Below are 24271 nucleotides of genomic sequence, written 5' to 3'. Positions count from 1 at the left end.
TAGCTAGTAACTTATACTGCTAGTGTACCCTTGCCTTCCTCATTAGTAATTAGCATTTTATTGTTTACATTTTTATTTTAATAATTTAGTTAAGCTATCATTTGAATTCATTCTAATATGTGCCTACGTTACCAACAGTTACAAGCAGAAAAATAGCAGGGGTTTTTAGTAGTATGATCAGAAGGCGACAGCCAACTAAAAAATGAATTTATCACTCCCAGTCTTGAGCTTGGCACAAATGTATGTATTGAAACCTACATCTTTCATAAAAGAGTCTTCCTGAGAGCAGATTACCGTTTTAAAATTACTGTAACGGGTTTATAAGAATGATTTTCATTTCTACCTAATAGCAAAATAATTAAGTCTTGATTTTAATGTGTTTCCACAGGTATATCTTGAAAGGCTTTTAACTTATGCAGAGATAGATATTTGTCCAGCAAACTGGAAGCGAATTGTACTGGGTGCAATTCTGCTGGCATCCAAAGTTTGGGATGACCAGGCAGTGTGGAACGTGGATTACTGCCAGATCCTGAAAGATATCACAGTCGAAGACATGTGAGTGCAATATGTTTATCTTTGTCAATGAATGCTATGATCTGTGTGTATGAGGGGGACAGGAAATTCTTTCATAAATTATATGAAGTTTGTATATTTGCATTGTATCTAAACATGGTGGATACTGATAGATGGCATGAGGTCTCCTTGACAGTTGCTTACACAGAAGACATGAATTATTTTTGTTTTCTCGTTGAAGTGTATTTTACCACTGGATGTTCATGCACAGTGATGAAAACAGACCTGCAGAATATTTAAATGTATGAGTTGACAAAAAAACCCACGCCCAGTGAGCCTGCATATATTCACTTCAGCAACATTTACTCTTGTGCTGGTTCTTCATACAGACAGTAGACTAACATGTAAGGCAGGAAAAAATATTGTTGTAATCCTAATAACCTTTAGATGATCACCCACCTATTTATTGCGATTATTCAAAATTAGTGCTTTTGGGATTTCCCCCCGTCCCCATATCCTGCTGAGTTCATTTCCAAGATGTTAAAAATCCAGTATTTTAACTTGCAAAGAGAAATTTCCATGTTTTTTTATCCGATGGCATTTTTAAGAAGTGCATATTTTAACAGCACAGGGCGTTGTGATATCTGGCTGGTTATTCCTGAGTCGTAGTAAAAGTATATTCCAGCAGTAATAAAAAGAACTTTGGTAGCAATAAACACAATTAAAAACCTGATGTTTACAAACACTAAAATGAATGCTCATGTTGCTAAATAATCAAGTGCTTTTTTTGTTGGGTTGGCTGGCTGGTATCACATACATTGGCTGAAGTGCCTGGTGTTTGTATCATTTGTGCATTCAGGGCGGAGTCACACACCACGGACACTTTCCGAAGTCCCCTTCCCTGAGCTGGTGCGCGTGCGAGAGCGGTACTGGGAGGGCTGCAGGTGGAATTGGCGCTGGGATGGTGCCAGGATGGGGGCAGATGCCTCAACAGGCCACTGTAGCTCATGCATTTGGAGAGTCATGTTTTCAGTCTACTGTTGCACATCATTTTTTATAAGAAGTAATAACGATAAAGTTATTAAAAAGATGTTCTGGTACAGTATCTGTGTGTTTCAAAGCTCTTAAGCAAAGTGTAGTGAGAAGTATATAGACTTGTGTTGGCTTTAACTCAACTGAAGTCAGGATCGCAGCCACTGAAGAGACTTTGCTGTGGATGACCACTCTGGGAGGAGGGAATTAAATGAGGAGAAATGTTTGTACAGACAGAATGTTTTGTGAATCTCAGTTTGCAATCTCAAAGTAGTGAAAGGCCAAGCATTTCTGCTAAAGCAGACTTAATTTAGTTTCTTAATAGTTCACTGTTTGTCAGATTTATAGCTAGTCCAAAAATAATCTGTGAGGGAAAGGTTGAATGTTAGGAGTCAGCTGATTGCTTTAAATTAAGCATGCTTGTACACAGCCAGGTAAGACATAAATTGTGAGTAGCTGTCATTGTTCAAATATTGTTATCTCTAAATCTTGTGTTAACAAGCAATTTGTAATAAGGTGGGGTTTTTTTTCCCTAAGTCAAAGTGAAAAACACGAGTCTTGCGTTTCTGTGGTATGCTGTAGGTACTCTCATTAGTTTCGGGTAAAACTCTCATTTCAAAATAGAGGTGGGAAATACCACATAATGCCATTTCAGTATCTGCTTTAAATATGTAAGCTACTTTAAGGATGGTTGAAGATACTTCTTTTGCCACATAACCCAGACAGAATGAGGTTTCCAAGATAAAAGGGGTAGGGGGGTGGGGGTGGTCAAGAAGCTAAAATAAGGCCCTTCACATTTCTGTGTGCAATGTTACTCCATGCAAAACAATGTGATAATGCTTCTTTGACTGTTTTGAGCGTTTTCGGAATGATTTTGCTAAGCCAGTTTTCCCTTGATCCTTTTTTCATGCTGTTGGTGGCTATAAGGGCCTCCTTCCATTCACTTCTCCTCCAAGGGAAATCTGGGAGATTTTAAAGTGTTTCTGAAGCTGGGACAAGCTGAAGTAGAGTAGTGAACAGCTTGAAGCATACTGACAGGTTTGACTGTGCTGTATGACAGTATTAATCAGGAATGGTTATAAATACAACTTTGGAAATCGCTGATTCTCAGGGCTTTTTTTGAAGGCAGGTGATGAGGCATACTGTGATGGCGTGAAAGGAAACAAAAAAAGAGGTTATTGTTTTTGACAAACACATGTGATGGTGCTACTGTTAGGAGTTGCACTTGAGCTATATAACACCATTACTCACATGGCAGACCCGTGCTCCCATGCTAACATCAGCCCTCTTTCTGCACTGCGCATTCCCTAAGCCAGACTGTGATGAGTCCTTGCCCTCAAAGTTTTTAGCTTCTTAACTTTTTCTTCAAGATTCGAGGTTTCTCACAAACTGCAAAACCAGAAACCTTAGGGGAGCCTGTGCTCTCTATATGGTGCTTGGTGATTCGGCTCATTGGGCTTTGTGTTTGGGGCTCCTTTTGTATCCTGTAGTAAAGATTTTGGTGCTTGATGACCTGATGTTTATATTCCTGCTGACAGTTTTTCCATTTTTTTTTTCCCTCCTTTGCCTAGTGTGTTGGATTTTTTTTTTCCTTCCTCATTTTTCAGGTAGTTGGGATAGTACAGTATTGTGGTTTTGAAGGGTCTAGTTCTGTATAAGATGGGGGCTTCTGTTGTTTGTATTAATAACACAGAAAAACTCTAGGTCAAAATCTTCAAGTGCTGTGAATCATCCAGCATAAGTGTATCTTAAAAAACATCGTGCAGACTTTTCAGTGTTTTGTAAGTCACCAGCAGTGCATTCAACTGTGCCTAAAAGCTAACAGAGGATTTGGGAGGATGAAGTGCAGTATGTATCTATAGTCATGTATGTATCATTACCTTAAATTTTTGTGTGAATTTGAAGAGAGGGTGTGGGAAAGCACGTGCTGAAGCAGCCTACTGTAGATGTGTGGGGGAAGAAGGATATGGTGGTTAGTTAAATCACATTAGTTCAAATAAGAAATACGTGGCGGGGGTTTTGTTCTTTCTCAGCTGTAGTTAGTGTGCTGATCTTAACCTTCAATCTGGGAGCTAGAGGATAGTAAGAATCTGAGGCTATGTGTTTTTCTTAAAGATTTGGGGAAGGTCTTCAGAAGAGGTGCAGCCAATGTTTTTCTCCATTAAAATAGGCTTTACATTATCCATTAACATAGATCTCTAGGCTTAGTTTGCAGAAAATAAAATCTTGGCAGTATAAAAGGATATTTAAAGATAATCTTCTGTATTTATTGATAGACGTCTTAAAATGTAACTTTTTTAATTTGGATTTTTTAAAAGCTAGAATCTTCCAACAATGTGAATTCTTGCCAAAGAGTCCATATTCAACTTTTGGATAGTCTTTTAATGTTAATATTTATCATTACGTAAACACAGAACTCTGGCAGAGAGTGTGTGAAGGTAACGAAGGACAATGCTTATGATGTAAGTGTGATGTAAGAGTAAAGAGTGAGAAGGTGAAAAATCGGTGTTGAAAAACTGCTGTACCAGTACTTTTTATTTTTATCCTCAGATCCTTCCTCTTCTGTTGTCAACTGCCTGCACATTCTTTGCACATTTACACTGCAGTCAAAATGTAATTTAAATGCAGTATCGTAGTCAGTCAATACCTGCTGGTAACACAGCTGTGCAGTCCTATACTTTTCAGCAAATATGTACAGCTTTTACCACACATTTATTTTTTTTATTTCTTATATCTTGAAATCACTGTTTGAATATATCCTATGTCCCTGTATAATTATTATGTAGGATGTGTAGTTACCATACAGTTTATGAAGATTTCCAGTCCTTGATTTTGTTAATTAGATTAATTCTTAGCTTCCTTTTTAATCTACTGGTGTAGGTAATAATGTATTGCTATACCAAAGTATTCATAGGGTGGGAGCTCAAACAGAACCTCTGTTCCTACAGGTATTTTGACAGACACATTTGTTGTAGGTACTGAAAAACAGCAATCACCACCATGAATTTTGATTGCACGACCTAGAGAAAAATTGCTTCGTTCTTTTCATAAAGACAAGACAGTATGCTGAAATATTCAGGTTTCCTGTGACTAGTTCTGAATGATTGATTATGAAAGGTTGAAGAAAGTAAATAAGTTATCCAGTGATTTAGGTGTTAGAGTAATTTGCAGCATTTATGAGAGACAAATTTAGGGCATGTCTGCATTTCGTGATTGCATAGGTGTGTGTGCAGATCCACCTAGTGGAGGCACAGCAGTAACTACAAGAAATTTTTTTTCCTGCTAGCTTTTCTTGCCCTGATTTTATGAGCTAAACTGATAAAGGTGCCCTTCCACTAGCAAAAGTTTGTGTCTGGATTTAATTGGCATCACAGTAGCAGCTGCAAGGTGCATCATCTTTCATACTCATTGGCATATGTACATCAATGGAACTTGGTAGACTAGGTCAGACCTTAGGCTAAGATAATTGCATCTAGCAAGAATAAGAAATGAATTTACTTTATACCATTTGCAATTTAAAGTAAATTACATTCAGAATGCACAGCCTGAAATATGTTTCCATATTTATCTTCTTTCTACAGGAATGAGCTGGAACGCCAGTTTCTTGAGCTGTTGCAGTTCAATATTAATGTTCCCTCCAGTGTTTATGCCAAGTATTATTTTGATTTGCGTTCCCTGGCAGAAGCGAACAACCTGAGTTTTCCTTTGGAGCCCCTCAGCAGGGACAGGGCATATAAACTTGAGGTAAGACACCTTCTTTTTAGATTGCTGAGTTGAATATATAAGGGGATTTGGGATTTTTCCATTGTTTCTTCCCTCTCTTCCAAAATATTCCCATGAGATATATTAGAATATCATATGCCCCAATTTTCATGACTCTTTGATTTGTGCTTTGGGTATTTGTGGACATGGGAACAGCTTTTTGGCCCAATTTGCTTCATACCTTTTCTTGCTTTCCAATTCTTTTTCAGTTCCAGTTGTCTGAACTGGCCTTGTGGAAGTACCCACAAGTTTTACAGTAACTTTATTCACGGTCTGGGTTTTGTGTGTTCATTTGGTTTCTTAGAACTGATTTTCAGCCTTAAAGGACAGAATATTAACAAGTACTGCTGAGAATAACTATTCCACGTGTTTGTTATCTGCTACTGCTCCGCTTCATGTGGATCCAAATCTGTTATCTCCTGTGGTGTTTTTCTCAGTAATGGAAAGCCAGAAATGAGCACACATCTTTAGTGAATAAGTCATGAATGCTGATGAGACCTGAATAGACCATGTGCAGAAAGCACTATGTGGGATGGTCTGGACCTGTGAAGTGCAGGGCACTATGAATTCCCACAGACACAGGAGGAATTTAAAATCATCAGCTAAGTGTGGGCTTTTTGCAAGACTGGAATCTGTTTTTCCTGATAGGAAGTTTTTCAAATAAGGGCATTGTTGTATGAGTATGTACGCATTTTGTTACTAATTTTGAAATTTGTCATTAGATGCTAACTACTTTTAACATCGCACATCTTTAATTATGTAACAGCTTTGCACTGGAGGTGGTTTGCCTGTGGGTTAGAGTGAGCTTTGCATGTTCTGAAACTCCTAGCACTCCTGTAAAATAGGCAGGCAGGCAGAACTATACACGTTTTTGTGGGAGGAAATGGTGCGTGGGAAGGTTAATTGACTTGTTTGTGACTGTAATGGAAGCAGAAAGTGGTGGAGAAAGAATTAAAGCAGATTTCACTGAAGTTGTATTTCTCATTTTTTCTAAATATTCTTTCTAAATCTTACGGATAGCTTCAATAGGAATGTAACTTTGTGTATGGAGTATGGTGTAAATTTGCATCAGATTTTGTTTCTGTTGAAGAGAATCTTAAAAAATGAAAAGTAATTAGTATTGTAATCTTAAAGGAAGAGAGGTGGTTTACTGAGTTATGGGGGTCTTGAGAATAAGTGCCATTACATATATTAAAATTGAGGGAAGAGAACTTTTTTAAGAGCATTTAGTACACAGTTTCCCAACACTGTCAGCCTGCATCGTACACGATGTATAACAGTGGGGTACAAATGAAGGTAACAATGATAGATCCTAACACCTTAGAAGACAAGAAAATGGGAAATAATTGTAAATACCCAGAGAATACTGGTGAATTTTCTGTACTAACTAAAGAGAAGGCAAATTAAAAAATAAATAATGGAATATTTTTCATTAAACCCATATTATTAAACATTTTCTATGTTGGGGATTCTTTGTGCTGCTAGCAGAAGTAGGCCGTAAGCAAAACAGGCCGCTAGCCAAAAGGATGTCTTCAGGGAAGAGGAAGCATATCTGCTATGAAACCAGCTTGGTCTACCACCTCTTTGCCTCTGTTCCGTGGCCAGGAGGGAGGGAACTCCCTTGTTCCCTGTCAATACTTCATTTTCATTAGTGTCCCCTTGAAACCAGTTGACAGTATAATTTATAGCCTAGTTCCTTGAGCACAGTTAAGCATTTAGCTTGCCAAGAGTTATCAATGCACTTGCCACACTTTTCTAGGTCTCTCATGTGCCGTTCAGCCCAGAGTTCTCTGTTTTTAAAGCAATTGCCTGTATTGTCAAGTGGAGTAGATGTAGTACCACACAGGCTGTGATATTTTTGATACTGAGAGAAAAAGCTGCAGTCTGTGATGAAAGGCAGCAGACTCATAGCAAATGTATGTATGCAGGGAAAGGATTTGCCTTCTGTGGTAAACTGAAAGGACCTTGCTCAGTCCTAAGATTTAAAACAACTTATTTACTGGCATTTGAGATCACAAAAGGTCTTGCATAGAGGAATGGTTATATTACAACACATTTTTGCTACTTTTGCGTTTTCAAGCTGGTTTGTGTATGCAAATACCATGAGGTTGACGTACCTGTGATGAAAAAAAAGCCCCAAGAGGACTAGTAAATACTGTTCCTCATCAAATGGAAATGCTGGAAAAGATCCATAAGCTTAGAGGTGAAATGATACCGCTTTCTGGAGCATCTGCAGTGAACGTTTTTTCTTGTCTAATGTTCCCACAATTGACACTTAAGAGGCAGCTTTGTCTTTTAAATGACTAAATGAAAGTAATTTTTTCTTTCTTTTCATCAGCTTGTGGCCTTAAAGTGTCCTGAATTTGTTATACCAGTGCACCTAGTAGCCAGAAACCACTTTCTTGATGCCTCTGGGTTTTTTTTTCCCATTGAATGGAATCATGCAAGTTAAAAATGACAAATACCCTTTCATTAGATCATGTAGTCTCTCCACCTGCTGGTGCTGTTTGTTCCAACCAGCATATGTTGTAATGTGTTTTCTCCTTCCTTTTAATTATGTCTGTATTTTTTTCCCATTGTATGGAATCGTGCAAGTTAAAAATGACAAATACCCTTTCATTAGATCATGTAGTCTGTCCACCTGCCGGTACTGTTTGTTCCAACCAGCATATGTTGTAGTGTGTTTTCTCCTTCCTTTTAATTATGTCAAATGTCAAGGCTTCCTTTGCTTCTCCTGAGAACTGTTTTCTAATATGGGAGATTTTTCTGCCAAGAAGGTTGTTGGATATCCAACCTTAATCCACTATTTTGTAATTTCCTACTCTTGCACCTGGTTACTCTCCTGTGTGCTGAGCTAAATATGTCAGATTCTGCTCTTTGGGGTAAGTGTACAAAACGTGTCTACCTTACTTCTGCTTGTGATCTTAGCACTGTGATCGTTTCAAAGCTAGATTTTGTAAGGGCATTCATTAGCACACTCCCTGTCTGACTGTATGTTGTCTGAGCTTTTTATTGTTAGGATAGTGCTTGAGCACACAGTTCAAACCCTTTGAACTATGTGCTGTATTTTCTTGACCCTAAAGAGGTACAGCCCCATGGATCAAACAGACAAAAAAGAGGAGAAAAATAGTAAGTTACAAGTAGAGAGGTATCTTTATATTCCTCCAGCTTCCCATGGTCGCAGTGATTGATTGCAATCCTGTGGGTTTTGTATGTTCAGAACCTTCTTAGCCAGGAAGCAAAGGGAGAGCAAAACTCGCCTGCTCTTTTGTCAGGAGTAACCTGATTGCTGCTCTTGTCATTCTCCATAAATTAAGGAGAACCCCCATCATCACAACTTCTAGTTGTTCTAGCTATTTTAAAAATTTATTTTATTTTATTTTTTTACATCTTCCTTATATACAACCCTTCCAGACTTAGACTTAGAACTGTCTGCCCCTGCTAAGTTCTCAGTGGTTTGCCCATTGGGGTGTTGCAGCAGTCATGGTTGTGTGCCTTTGTGCATCCCATAGCCAGCCCTGATGCATTCCTGCCCTGCACAAACATGTACATGCAGCCAAAATTTATACTTCTACTACTGCCTTTCTCCCCGCTCCCTGTTCCTTACTCAGCCCCTTCACCAGTAACAGTCTCATCTAGAGTCATATAATTCAGCAGAGGAATGGACCTCTAGTTCTGTATGCATATATATAATGGAAGAATGTATACATATGCATTTTTATAGCTGATTACATGATACTACAACCAAGTCCAAAAAAAATTTCACAGTTGGGTAGTGTTGATGTTTTTAAGAACATTTTGATTTCATATGGGAAGCGGTCACTTGCAACTGCCAAAAATTAGTTTCTTTTTCCAGCAATAAAAGCAACTGAAATACCAGATGTCAGAAAGGTGTTTATAAGCTATTTGGATTTATTTTAACTGAAAGACAATAATAAATATTTACAATTTTCTGCTTTTGTCTTGTTTCCCCATATGTTATGCTAAAGTTGATTAACTTGCCAGGTAGGCTGCAAATGTCAATTTTGTAAATTATTTGCAAATGAAGAGGTGTCTTTAGATACAGGATTGCTTTAAACAGCAGCTAGTGTGTTTCATATCCATATGATTAATCACCAGAGCCTAGAGATGCCAGATATTGTGTCATTTCCAAGCAAAATTTCATCTTGTCTGACCAAGTGCCAGAACAGAAATTTTCCTTGTGAACCAGACAATTCTGAAGTCATTACCTTCTCTGGTTGTTTGGTGCCTAAGGTAACAGCTTGATACGGCAGCTGAAAGAAGCTGGGCTCCACCTCAGTACACCTATTTGCCAAGCCATACCTTGGTGTGTTATTTCATGGTTAAATGCTTTTCATCTGTTGCAATTCAGTCATATTTAGGATTCACAAACTTTCTTAGTTCATTGAGTTCCTTGTTAAATTAAACAAAGTGGTGTTAAGCAGTTTTAAGTGAGTTAAGTTATGGTCTACAAACCAGCGGGAGTATTTGCATTATTATAGTCTGTTGTTCTCTTCATGTGCACCAAGAAAGAAAACTGAGTTCAAGAATGGTCTTAACAAAAGGAAATTAAGTTTCCAGCTAAGAAGTTACAGCTGGTCAGCTGGTTTCTTGGTGGTGGTGGTGTGCTTTGTGTTGTTTTGGTTTTGGTTTTCGGTTTGGTTTGGTGGGGTTTTTTTTACCAATGTTTTGTGGCTGAATTGACCAAAGCATTAGGTGAACTTGCTCTCAGATGTATGAGTAGTGTACTTCTGTCATACCTGCCCCTGGTCTTTGCAGGACTATTAAAAAAGGACTCTTCAGTGCTACAATTTGGTGTGCTGTAAAAATAAAGATCAAGAAAGAAACTGATGATCAGCAGAGTCAGGCTGTTTATTTGTACTGCCTTGTTTTATAATCAAACACTTGTACTGGTTTTGTTTGTACAGTACTTTTTATTAAATGCCTTATCTTAAGACACCACTCAAAAGCATACCTGAGTAAATAAAAATCCTGGTTTAGTTCACCTTATTTTTTAATTTGACCTTGAGTACTCCTTGCAGTGAGCTTTCTCTGCAGTTCTGCATGTTTGATCACCAGAGTTAACACCCCTACTGATGCCAGCCATAGCCTGTCCCAACCATATGAACTCTATAACAGACATGCTATTTTAGGGCAGAGTATATTTGTGCATACGAGGTCCATAATAAATATTTGTTTTAAACTTGGCTAAAAACAGTAGAAGAAACGTAAAGCACTAACTCCAGTGTAGTATAATGGGAGTTGACATTTAAATAATGTTTTTCTCTCTCTTTAAATGGTTTTTAACATTTCTGTGTATTTTCAATGCAAATTAATTTGTTCTGAATGTGAGTTATGTTTCCCACTGGCACCACATAAGATAGCCTGATCACACAGAAATCACCATCTCCTTCTGAAAGGCAAGTAAACATCAGCTCTGTAAGCAAAGCAGGGCGAGTATTCTGACAGACCATTTATCAGTAGAGAATACAATCACTACAAAACATTTTAGGAAATAAAAAAACCAATAATCATCCTCTTTATAAATTCTCCAAATATCCTTACAATTTCTATAGTTGTTTTTCTGAGTTTTCCATGATTTTTCACCAATGAAGTGCTATATAAGTTACCATATAGCAGTGGGTAACCATCATCAGCTACCTCGATGAGATTTGTGATGGTTAGCCTGTAAAGAAAAAGCTTGGAATATGCTCACTGAGTCCTTCAAAAGCAGCTGTGACGAACAGTGCAGTGCCAGTGTGTTTCTTTCTTTTAGATTAATGAAATGAGAAAGACGATTTGTGAAGAAGCTCTCTGTGTGTTTCGCCTAATGAAGTGATTTTTTTTTTTAGTTCTACCTATATGTAGAAATCTGCATTTAGTTTTAATTCCCCTGTATAGCTGTGGTCAATGCTATTGAGGTTTTTTCATTCTTTTGTCTTACAGGCCATTTCCCGCCTGTGTGAAGATAAATATAAGGACTTCAGGAAAGCTGCAAAGAAACGGTCAGTCAGTGCTGACAATCTAACTGTGGTTAGATGGTCCCCTGCTATTATCTCCTAACAGAGGAGACTGGAATATTCCTACGGACGTACTGTTTCATCCATCCATTTTTTTTTGGGGGGGGGGGGCGGGGGGATAAAGAAAAAAGACTTTTGATTTTTTTATTTTTAGATCTGTCAAGCTGCCTTTACAGTGCCTCCCCATTGTGTAGCACACGAGTAAAATACCTAGTGGAAGGAGAAATGGAGAAATCGCTGTTTGGGAGAGAAGATGGGCAACAATTTTTTTTTTCTCACTTTTGCTAACAGCTTTACCCTTTTTATGAGGAAACAGCAAATCAGGTGCTTGGAAGAAACAAAAAAATGAAGTAGAGGCAGAAAAATATTTAAGAACTCTGTGCCATTTTCCAATGTGCTGTACTCATGAAGAGAAATGGCAGCATGAAAGCAAACCATGTAGTCAGATAACTGCACTAGAGGAATGAAGTTGTGAGAGTTCCATCTTAAAGGCTTTTCTTAGTATCTTTTTTATTTTTTGTTGTTCTTTGCATTCCTCATTGCTGCTTCCCAGGTTAAATTCTTCCCCTTGCACAGCAGGAAATACAAAGTCTGTATTTACAGTAGCACAAGCCCCTAGATAAATAGTGTTGGGTTTTTTCACTGCACTTTTCTCTGTAAGCTGTCTTACTAGCATTATTCTTCGTAATTATTATGCATATGTTATTTCTTGTATGCCTTTTATTGTATTTCAAAAGAGAGAACTTGACCATAGTGCTGAACCAAAAGTATGTACAGGGATCAGAAGATCTTCATAATTTCACGATGTGTTTTATTTATAGTATACTTGGGTGCGTGTGCCTTCCTGAGTTCTTGGAATCATTTATTTTTCCTTAATATAAAGATACAGTTATTAAAGTGTTCAGATGATGATGATAAGACTTGGGCCAAATCTCTGAAATTTGCAACAGATCTTGTGATTCTTTTTGCAGATTTTCATAGCGTTAGAAGTTTAGCAGAATTCATTTTGAGGGACTTGTTTGTTGGGTTGTTGTTTTTTTTTCTTCGTATGGCCTGACTAGTTCATTCCTTCACCTCCAGGTCCATTGTTGCAAGCAATATTCTCAATTTTTATATGTTTACTTTAAATCAAAGTGAGTCTGTTTGTATAAAATAAAAAATAATAAAAAAAATTGTTCCAGTGAGAAGGCCTGTAGAAGAGCAGAATGGAAATCTTAACAAGGTATTTGTCACAAGTAGAATCAATTTTGAAGCTAAAATACAAACCCTTGTGTTTTTCAGCATAGGTGCTTATAGAAACTAAAAGTAACTGAACTGTGAACATGATTTTCAACTCTGATTATTAAGCTCTTCTGTGGTTGTTACTAGTTCCCTCTTACTGTGGCTGTTGCCCCCTTGGAATTTGTAAGAACCTTTTATAGCAAATAACTTGTCAGTATAAGCATATGTGCTTTATAACGCCCCAGGGTGATTTCCCCACTCCCACCCCCACTCCCTTTTTTTTTTCTTTTTTCTTTTTTTTTCACAGTTTAGGAAAATATAGCGGAAAACTCTCAGTTCCCTGAAATATTTTCTTTGCAACTATCATTGAAATGAATGGCAACAGACGTCCCTGATTTATGCACTACTGTGGTAAACCATAAAGATTCTGTATTTGTTTTATTAAGCCCTATGGGCTTGTAGCAGACCCAGGGGCCCAGAGATACACACTTGATTTCCAGTGCAATGCTAATTGGATGCCTCCAGGTGGAGAGGCACTGACAGGATTGAAGTAGTAATACCAAACAGTTTTCTGTTAACTTTCTAATGTGATTTCTGTGGTTTGAGATATGAAGGCTTTGTCCATAAATTCTACTGATGTCTTTGGGCCTTTAAAATAATCTTATTCTCATCACTTCTTGTTGTGCCAATGCATCAGAACTGTGAGTATCCAAGTCCATTTTTCCCTTGAACATGGAATGTAAGGAAAGTGTTTATAACAATATAAATGCAAATTACAGCATTTGAAACCTCTTTACAGATAGTATCAAAAGAAACATTTTCAGAGCATTTGAAATTCATCCTTTATAAGCGTAAATTTAGGCTTTAAAATATGTAAGATATTTTGATTTATCAACACTTTGCTAAACTATTTTCCATTTAACTTGATATCAGGAATATTGGTTTTATCCATTTTGGGTGATAGAGATATGAACTTTGGATTATGTAAAGATCTCAATGCATCTACTATAATTTTTGTGAAGTTTATTAAACTACTTTAAAGATTGTATAGTCTATTTATTGTATGTATGTACATACAGCTGATACTTTAAAAAGTGGATTCCATAAAACCTGGCTCAGTCTTGTTTAGACTATTGAATATCGTTTTAGCCTTGTGCACTGGACTCTACCTCTGTATAGGATAATTTTCCATATTCTTAATTAGTACTGATTCTGTGATTAACTTGGTTATGTTTCTTGCACTAAGAATTAAAAAAAAATCTGCTGTAAGTGTGGATTTTTTCTTTAGTTTGAGTTTTGAGGTATGAATCCTCTACAATTAGATGGACATTTCTTTCCCTCATGTGGTTATAAAATGATTCTTTGCTTTTTCTTCTGGTTTGTTCCATGGTTGCCAAAAGATACAGTACCTGTCAGTAAATCGTAATTGAGTGTCTTTTGTTTGCAAGTTATTCTATACCATGTAATTAAAAATGAATTATTATTTAGGATTATGTTGTGTTTAGTGCAGTTTTTTAAGCATTACTGTATGGAAAATGCCATTGCAAGGTTAGAGACTCACCCGAGGTGTGAGAAGGGAGAAGAACCAAATAGTGTTTTAATTAACACCACAAATACATTGTGTTTTTCACTTCAGAACCTGAAACTAAGTTTGCTGTAAATGTTTTCTGTTTTGAGGTTTTCTTTACTGCTTTGGTCACCGGCTCAGAAATGAAAAGGTGTAGGAGATGTAATAAACCTGTCCCTTCAAGCCTCATTGTCTTAATGAATTATTTGCATATGTTGAGCCAGCGGGCCATTCATTTGGTCATTTATGCATTGGTAACTGGTTGAATATTATCTTGTAAGGGTTTCTATTCATGCATCCCTCTGCAGCCCAGACATGTTTGCCTAATTCCTGTTTCCATTTGCAGACTTGTTTGTGTTTCATTTTTTGTCAGTGATACGTGTCATTTTGACAGACACTGTTCTTTGGGACTGAGAACGCTGGAGTCACGTGATCAAGTGCAAAAAGAATTAAAAAGTCAAATTACCTTTTCCACCTTCCACAAACCCTATCAGTCTTTCAAATGATACATTCTTTTTCTGTTGCTAAAAACATACAAAATTCTGTCCCATAGGAGGGTAATGGTATCCTTTTCAGGAATTGTCTGTATTATTTATCTTTCCTTACCTGTTTTTGAGAGAGAGATTGGCATATATGGCTTAGTTTCCCTTAGCTTATTTAGCTCAGTTTATCAGGTAAACTAAAACCATGATGGAAGAACTGTTTACGTTTATGGAGTCTTAGCTCAGACTTTGTTTTTCAACACCTTTTTCTCTACTTCCTAGCTTTCCTAATGCCAGAAACCTTAGATATAACCTAAAGATTAGAACTAGCAAAAACTTCATCCGGAAAGAGTGATGGTGTATTGGTGGCAGATGACAGTGACATCTGGAAGTGTTGGCTATATATAAAAATAACAGTATGTGGGAGGGGATAGAGGAACTGAAGGGCAGAACCAGAAAAAAGCCAAAACCTTAACAGCTGAAGCAAAACGTTATTTACAGTCATCCTTTGTGGTAATGAGCATTGCATTTTCCAATGACACGTTTAAACTACTAACTGAAGTGCTACACATCCACTTGCAGACTCCTGTTACTCTCCTTATGAAGACTTCTACGTGGTCTTCGTAAGGAATTCACTCAGCCTAGCTTTTAGCACTTTCCTCACTTTTGTTTGCAATACATTTCTGGAATCAGAATATATGTATATTTATATATATAATTATATATATATATTTTTTTTTTTTTTACTCGAGTTGACAGTTGTTGATAACGTCTGCCTACCTCTGCAGTGGAGTGCCCACTTCATGTCTCTAACAGGTTGTGAGAAAACAAATATAAACACCAATGTACCTGCATGAATATGAGCTAGATGTATACAGAGTTGTTAGTATTGCACTTTGGGTGTCAATACTAAATTTGTGCAATACTAACAAAGTGCAATAAGTGTCTTTCTGCTGTTTCTGTTTTTTCTCAACTGAACTACATATTGGGGAAACCGTGAGAGTTTGAATTGCGTAAACTAAAGGTAATGTCAGAAGGTAAGCAGTGACAACTGTTAGGAGAAAATGCTTGAAAAAAGGAAACAAGATTTAGAAGAAAAGCTGCTGATCCTACACTAACCAAAAGTGATAGCAGAAATAGATTATGATGCTTAAAATGATTGTTTCACAGTGTGTATGAACTTGCTTTTGTGGGTCTTCTTATGAGAATCCATAAAAAGTGACTGGCGATTCCCAGAACCACAGCTTGAAAATGACTGCACACCTTAGCCAAGAAGACATGCGTGAGTTTACTTCTGTTGCCTGGGCTGGCTCATCAGGCTCTTCCCATTAAAGAAGGAGCAACAGCATGGCAGATTGAAGAAAGGCAGGTGACAGAGCAGTACAAATAGACCGTGTTGTGTTCCTTCTAAAATGGCTGGTCTGATGCAATTTGATGTGAAAAGAGAGAGTTGCTTTTTCATGCACTCTACACCACGTGTAATGTGCTTCAGTTTTATCAGCGGAGACTTTCAACTGTTATAGCTGGAGATACTCTTCAGTAGCGGTATGCTGAGCAAGCTGCTTGGTGTGGCGATAGTTGACAGTTTACCTACCTTTTCCATGAGTTGTCCAGAATCTCTGCAGAGTTTCTAAAGCTCGCGCAAGGCACTGGACAGTATTTTTTGTGAAGCAGTTGATGGTCTCTACAGATTGACAGCCACAAATGACAACAAAATGTCAAAAATTGTGTTTGTGAAATACAATTCACAATATACTTACGTAATTTAGTTTCAAACCTTTTTTCTTTGCATCTCTGACACTTAGACTGGGGTGCTGTGGTAACTAATGCAGTAAAACTATGAAGCTCGAAAATCTTTGGAACTAGCACTGCTGCCCCCTTTGAATTCACTGGCAGTGAAGTACATCCTCAAAAGGCAGATGAAGGCTGACTTGTCACACGAGGGCTTTACTAACCAGGCGTTAGGACACCTAAGAGATTCTGCAGCACACTTAAGTATAGAGCTAATTCTTCTCTTATCTGTATGTTTTCTTGCTTCACTGCCTCTGGGTTTTCATGCCCTTTTATCTTAGACATTAGTACAAATTATTCTCCATGGAAACCGTATCTTGGGAACTGGCAGCTGTGATACACTTACTGCCTTATATTGAAACAATACGGATCATCCTGTGACCACATACTTCTCTTTCCTGTATTTCAGGCAAGCTAAGCATTCTGTGGAAAAAATGGAGATGCCAAAGAGATGGGGATTGGTGTGCTAGAAGGATTATGAGGCAGAATTAGGTGTGCATAGTTTTAAAATAAACCGGGAAATAAAGACAAGCAAATGTATTTGTATCTTCTGTGGTGTTGATACCAAAAAGCACTGATGATGCTTTAGCGTGATGATGTTAAATTTCTTTGGCAAGGAGTTTGAGGGATAATTGTTTCCCTTCAATGGGACTGGATATGCAGGTTGTATTGCCATAAATCCTAGGAGGAGGAAGACCGGGTTGCGCGGAGCAAAGTGGCACAGAAGCAACACGTAAAATACATAAACCAAATAGTCTTGAATATCATGCATCAGAATTGCCGGCTCAGCAGTGTTTAGAAAGCATTGGTGGTCACCTTACATAATGTCATCCTGTTCCTTTTGTGGCCTTAAGTAAAAGGTCATCTTGTACATGCAAAAAGCATGGCAGACTTTATCAAGTACTAGAATGTAATCAACAATATTTGGAGGTAGACTTTTGGAGGTAGACTTTACAGAAAAAAAAGTAGAAAAGCTGCTGGGGGTAATTTGGCAGTGCTGTGGGGCTTCATCAGTATGAACACTGTGCAGAAAGAGTGGTAAAGAGAGTCTCATGCTTGTGACACCTCCCAGTACACGTTAGTGACACTTGTGAGGTCACAGGTTGGAAGGGTGAGAAAAGTTGCAGACCACCCCCCACCCCTGGAAAAAAGAAAGAGCAAATCCAAGTCCATTGCTGCAGTTACCGTAATTCTGCATTAGCCCTAGCTGAGCTGTGAACAGAGATGGAAAATTATCTTCCAACTCCTTTATCTAGTCACTCTGCACAAAATGGTATAAATATCCAGATAGCCTCCAGCATTTGTAACATTAAGTATTTCACTCACGTATTACTGCCAACAAGTATCTGCCTTACATTTTACCATAGGAATGACACCACAGTTGGAATGTGTACTTTTACAGTGCTTTATAGGGCACCAGTTCTAAATCTGTCCTCTAAGAAACTAGAGGAATGGTTCTTGTAACCTGGGAAAACAGTGGGGTAAATCTTGGAATTTTTTCATGCTGTCAGGTAAAGTGATTTTCCAGATCTGCTTGGATTTAAGGCTTGGAATCAACGATTTCTTCAGCTGAACAGAAATAAATACTACAAAGCATAAAGTGGAAGAATTTACTTCATCTAGAGAAATTATGGTCATGTCACCCTGACACTGAGCTTAGTGATCAAAGGACTGGCCTGATTCTTCTGCTTTCCCATTTAATAACAAATCTACTTCTGAATCTCAGCGAAAACATCTTCAGTGTATCTGACCTGTGAGAAACCTAGACCATGAAATCATTGCTTTTCTGTTGTGGCCTGGCATTATGGTACCTCAGAAACACTCTTCTTGTTCTGCTCTGTTTTGCTGGAATGTGGCAGAACAAAGTTGTTCTGCTCTGTAAAGCATGCAGATAGCCAAACCATGCGTTAGCTGGATCTGTGTGCTTAGATATCTGATTCACAGCTGTGACATTTTCCCTTTAACTTCTCTAAAAGCATTTTCTTTTGGAAAAAGAAAGGAGGGCAATGTATCAGTTGTGAATTGTCTCTGAAACACATAGATTGCAAACCAGCATCTAATTTTTCCTTTTCAGATTCTCTTTTATAATTTCAGACTCAAGCTGTGAATGTTCCTGGATGGTTTCAGGATGTGAGTGAGTGCGCAACCATTTATTTTTGGTATTAATTGCATTAGATAAGGAATTTTCTATGGCAGTTGCTAATAGAAAAAGCAATTATTTTAAATGTCATTTGAACCTGTTGTTTGCCCCCCTGAGGAACGCATCTGTCTGGATTCTTCGACTTACTAAGAATAGGTGAATCCGATGATACAAGATGGCAGGTTTTGGCACTGTCCCCTTAGTATTGTAACATGAACAATGAACTTGTTACAAATCAACAATATAAATGGGAAGCTTCAGAGGACTGGGGGGGCAGGGAACAGAAGAAAACTGGGGCTTCAATTTCTTCAGCAGGCTTTAATACCTGTCTCCCTCGGCTTTTCTTCCTTATAAAGTGTCCTTAAAATAGTTTCAGCACCTATTGCTGAACGTACTGTATTCTCCTGATTGGGTTTGAACAGAAATCCCCAACCTCATCAGCCCATTTTAGGACTTGAGGTATGCTCCCAGGGAAGTCAAGCTGAAATACAATCTAAAGTGGGAATACGGGGTAGAGGGTCTCTTGGGGCGGTGGAAAGCACCTGCAGGCTGAGCACCAGCACCCGGGCCAGGGAAGCAGGAGAGGAGGGCAGGCCACCCCACAGGCTGCTCACCCTTGTCCTTGCAGCTGAAATCCTGAGCTGGCACCCAGCTCCCTCTCCTGGGGACTGAAAACAGCTAATTCCACAGGTCCACGCAGGTCTGTGGTTACGGACGCGGTGCCTCTCAGTGAAACGGGGTCTGTATAATCGGGCAGCCCCAGCGCATCTCCAACCTGACACATATTTACAGCTGTTTCTCTCTGCTTGGGTCTGCAGAGATCCCCTGTGCACACCGGGCCACCAGGCGCCGTGGGCTGTGCTGGGGCCACAGTACCCTACGAGCTGGCCGGAGCTCCTGGCCTTTTTGAGCAGACCCAGTCTGGTCTGCTCCCTGCTCCAGTAGCTGATGTTTGCGTTAGCAGCAGTGCTGCTCTATGATCTCATATAGATCGTTGGTAATGCTGAATTTGGAGGTTAATCAGGAATTTTGAAATCTTGCTTTTGCATTTCAGAGCAGAGCAAGATTGTTAGCCGGTGGGTTCTCTTTGGTTTTTCATCTGCACGTACATCAGCAGTGTGTATAGCGTTTGTGCATTACATCAGTGAAAGTCCAGGGATGATGGAAGTCTCGTCGAGTACGATTGTGTGAGAGCCACCTGCCCCAAGAGCCGAGGGAGAGCTGAACTGAAACACCCAGCTCAGGGGAGCTGACACCTCTGAACCTGGAGGGTGGCCATGTCATTGCTGAAGGCAGGAAGAACAAGAAGGGCACGTGCCTTGAAAAGTACTGTTGCCTACTTCTGAGCATCGCAGTCTGGGACAGAAATTCCTGTAGGTCAGAAACTGGTGTCTAGGGGATTCAGCCACAAACAACTAAACGAAGCTTTAGTCAATATGTGAGTAACCATAATATTGAACAGTAAGTGAAAAACTTGAAGTCCTCCGGACTGTCTTCAGTGTGGAGAAACAACAGCATTACTGGGGGTGGTGGGTGGTGAGGGAATGCAGTTCAAACACATCCTAAAGGGACTCATGCTGATTTTCAAATATTTAAGATGTTAAAACCTTCCAACATTCTTTATTTTTTCAGATAAATTAATCTGGTCATTGAAGGAAAGATTGTCTAGACATACATAAGCATGCTGTAACTTCATTTGTCACATACAAAAGAGAATACAGGTATACTCAGGAACGCAGGTATTTAGTAATTTATAGGATTCATTTCAGAAGTGAAAATATCAGGGGCTTAAATACTTAAACACCTGTTTTTGAGATGTGGCCTAAGACTTTTTGGATGCCCTAAATATTTTTTTTCTCCTGAAGGGAAATGAAGGCAGCAAAAAGAGACAACAGCAAAATGTAACAAATTGGGGGGGCGGGAGGGGAAAGATAGGGAAACTGAAATGGTACCAGCAGTTGGGAGGTACGATGCAGTTCACAAAGGCATATATCAATAAATATCTGTGGCCAGTTAAAAGAACTAATGCAATTTTTAGATGTGTCAGAAACACAGTAATTGGTAGCAATTTTGTAGATTAGGTTGAAATGGGAAACTATCTGTCATAATGCAGAAGAGGCAGAAAGATTGAGCTAATAGTCCTGTTCTGTCTTTGCGTGCTCTTGCCTTGCCGCAGTAATGAAATTTCATTTCTGTTATTGGTATTAAAAGATCCTTCAGTGAAAGCTGTTTGATATCTTGGGGGTGGGCAAAATCACTTTACCCAGGTGAACTGAAAGGTTTTGCTGAGGCAAAACTGAGTTGGTTGGAGACATTTCTGAGGTCTGGGAGGAAACTACCTTTGGAGCAAAGCTATAGAAGAGTAAGTCTAGAGATGCAAAGTCATTTAGTCTGCATTTGTCGTTGGCACAGCTAATGGAAAGACTGAAGTGCTCTGCAAGTGGTGGGTAAATAAATGGAGCACAATCAGTAATCCCTGCTGTTTCATGGAAAATAGGCTGTCAAACTATCATTTAAAAACAGAACGCATTATTAATAGGGATGGTAGAGAACAAATTCTTATACGCTTATGGGTAAGGCTACTGATATATTCTGTTGAATCACATTTGAAGTATTTGTTATGTGTTTTCTTACATGTTATAGCCTAGACTGTGTCTCCAGAAGCTGTTATGTTTCTTGGCCTCCTCCAGTAGCGTGAACCATGTAGCACTTGAGGAATCACGCGCTTTTCCACCCAATTCTCCAGTAATCAGCTAGTGGACATCTACAGCAGTGCATTCCCAAGAGCTTTGATTGTAAAAGCTTTGATAGCTAAAAACAAAATAGCTGCTACCAATAAAAATAGCTGCTACCAGCACGAAGCCAACAATTAATGTGCATCAGCACTAAAGCCAACAATTATATGTATCAGCACTGTCGGTCAGCAGCTCCATGGCAGACTGAACACAGGAATGGGACAGGCTGTGTTTCAGCTCCCCTTGCCTAAACAGGACCTGAAGCAGGACCTAAATTGGCCTCCTCCATTTATGCCCTGGTTTACTTTCCTGGAAGAATCTTACAATGTTTGAAGGTGAACGTACCGTGTGAAATTTCCCTGCCCCTGGGACCACACTGGGAGCTGGCCCCAGGGAGGCAGGCAGTGCCACTGGGCTCCCAGCCACAGCCTGCCTTGGGGATGGGGTCCTGCGAGGAGATCCACTCTTGGTTTTCTTTCGCTCTATGAAACATCAGAATAAATCCTTCAGGATCCAGGCTACCTTTTTGGGGTTATGGTAAACATTTGCAATAGCGTAAGCGAGAGTCAGGTATTGAACTCCTATTCATTTTATTGAGGACTGGCAATCTAGCGGAAGCTTATGGTGCTTTTCTCTTTAGAAGAAGTAGTCCTGGTTGATACAATATATGAAGTATGAATACTATTTCAGTTTAACAAGGGAATTCCTTGTGTACTTCCCAGTGTATTTCGAGTACATTAATGATGATTGTTGTTAAAAATGCTCTTTGGGAGAAAACAAAACAGAAACAATGGGAACTGCAGACAATCAGCAAGGTAGGTCTGTATTGTAAAGCAAAGGGGGAGGTGCGGGGGGAGGGGAATTCAAATCCTGAAATTATAATTTGGGGGGTTTTTCCCAATGTTGTGGAGCTTAGCCTAGCTACAGTTTGCTTTAAGTGCTTTTTACAAGGCCACATTAAACTTAAATAAACAGACTATTAGCAGGTCACAGATTAAGGTCAAATCTTATAAAATCAAGATGACCTTTAAAAACTTATTTATGTATTGTCCTATAAATGATATCCTATGGCTAGATGTACATACATAAGTTGTACATCCTGATATTGATGCAAGAAATCTACTAATTTTTTTCCCTAGTAAGTTGCGAGTAGCAGCTCTGAGAAATATTAGATTTTTCCTTCATTGTTCTTTAAACACAGCTGAGGATCAAAGTCTCTCATTGTGAAATAGTATGACAAAAGTACACATTCTTTTTAGACAGAAATACTCTTTTGGATAAGGATTTTATTATGCGCAGGGTACAGCTTATTGGGGGATTTAAAGTCATCTTTTCAAGATGTAGATGAGATTTAAAAGAATGTGCCTTTTGACTCCTGCATGAGAATAAATTTAACTTAAAAATGACATTTCTTCACATGCAAGAAGAAATCCAGAGTCTGTACTGCCTGCAGTGATTCCTGAGGTTTAACACGTATGTGAAATAGAACGGGGGAAAAAAAAATCACATTTCTCTTTTCAGCTCCTCTCTTTCATTTCTGTGTTAGTTTAGCCTTTTCTCCGTGGTGCCAAGTGCTTGGTTTGCATGACCACGTAGTTACAATTCATCTGTCCACGGTGAAAAAGAAAGCAGTGTCAGTGTTCAGTAACAGAGACAACAGTATAGGTTTTGTTTCTTAAAATGATCAGCCACAAAATACAAGAAGGTGTAAAGACCTCATGTTTTAATTCCACAGTGGCTGCCTGTATGTTAAATCTGAGATGAAAGATTTATTTACTGGTATCATGAACCGACACAATAACTCCTTTTGTTGTGCATGTTGAAAACAGGGATCTATTTGCTCTCCACATACCTAGCAATGTTTGTAGCCATAGCATGTAAATACTAAATTTAAAGCAGTCAGCCAAAGATATTCTTGCCATCCTCTGATTGTTATGGAATCTATTTCCCAGTTACTTAAGGCATTTTTTCTTATTTAAACAATTTCCATTATATCAGCACACCATGCTTTGTGCCTGCCTGACCATTGCTAGGTCCGGACCTGCTGAGCCAAGAACTCAGCCTTTCATTAATGTCAGGTGTTGGGCACTAATAAAACATGCAGTCATCAGTTTCATCATAAAATACAGGATCCCAATACTTTCCAAACCTTCAGATTTGTATTTGTGCTGTGCAAAAAGGTAAGTGTAAAACTCTGTGTCAAATGTTAAGTGAAAAATTTTTTAAAAAGCTGGAACCTCTCTTATACTACATTCATTTTTTTAGTTATAGCAGAGCAAATTTCAGTAATAATGGCATGGACTCATGTAGCTACCTATTTCAGTGGGTGTAAATCAGATACTAATAACGTGCTTTTGAAAATCCCATGGACTCGCTCGGTACTTTTACTGCTTAGTAAAATTAAATACTTTTGAAGGGCCCTGAGCTCCTGAATGAGCATATACTTCCCATTACTTAATCTCCCTTCAGATCAGTCTTGAAATGTTTATAAAGTTCTTGGTTGAATAGCTTTGAGGTTGCTGAACCAAAGTGTGAAGGAGAGCTGCTTTTTCCACTTGTTGTCATCTTAGAAGGAGGATCCCTTTAGAAAGATGACCTTGCTGAAGCTTAAAATATTTATAGTAAGGGAATCTGTTTGAGGCGAAGTAAGAGAATAGTCTAAATCCTTAAAAGCACGCAGTAAACCGGTCTTTTTTTTTAGATTTACTAAATTAGCAGAGGAAAAGGGAGACAACAAGACGTATGCCAGGCACTATAGGAACCAGGCTTAAGTATTGGGGACAGCCAAGCTGGTGTGGAAGTTCACGTCCAATCAATATGAGCAGTTAAAAGTGAGTGGAACGTCACTGTTCTGAATGTCCTTCTGGACTGTTTCACACATTCAGGTATAGGCATTTATATATATTTGAGCATGTGTGTGTGTACCTCCTTCCTGGGAGTGGAAGGTAGACAGAAACCGAAGTGGACGAGGGACATGTTCTTTGAAACTTCCCTAAAAGACCTTCTGA

At 38.7% G+C, this 24271-nt stretch overlaps 1 protein-coding gene across 7 annotated transcripts in view; it reads left to right on the top strand.

Annotated features, from left to right (window-relative positions):
* Positions 1-14304, top strand: part of CCNY (cyclin Y) — a 129335-nt gene extending 115031 nt beyond the window's left edge. For all 7 annotated transcript variants that reach the window (XM_055708297.1, XM_055708302.1, XM_014282493.3 and 4 more), the window contains 3 exons: positions 389-555; positions 5127-5289; positions 11254-14304. In XM_055708297.1, the coding sequence (XP_055564272.1) occupies positions 389-555; positions 5127-5289; positions 11254-11370 (447 nt within the window). In that variant the 3' untranslated portion in view covers positions 11371-14304. The remainder of the gene's footprint in view (positions 1-388; positions 556-5126; positions 5290-11253) is intronic.
* The last annotated feature ends 9967 nt before the right edge of the window (positions 14305-24271 follow it).

Source organism: Falco cherrug, chromosome 4, assembly GCF_023634085.1.
Source record: "Falco cherrug isolate bFalChe1 chromosome 4, bFalChe1.pri, whole genome shotgun sequence".
Classification (NCBI taxonomy): domain Eukaryota; kingdom Metazoa; phylum Chordata; class Aves; order Falconiformes; family Falconidae; genus Falco; species Falco cherrug.
Note: the sequence above shows the minus strand (reverse complement) of the source record. Positions and strands in the feature narration are given on the sequence as shown.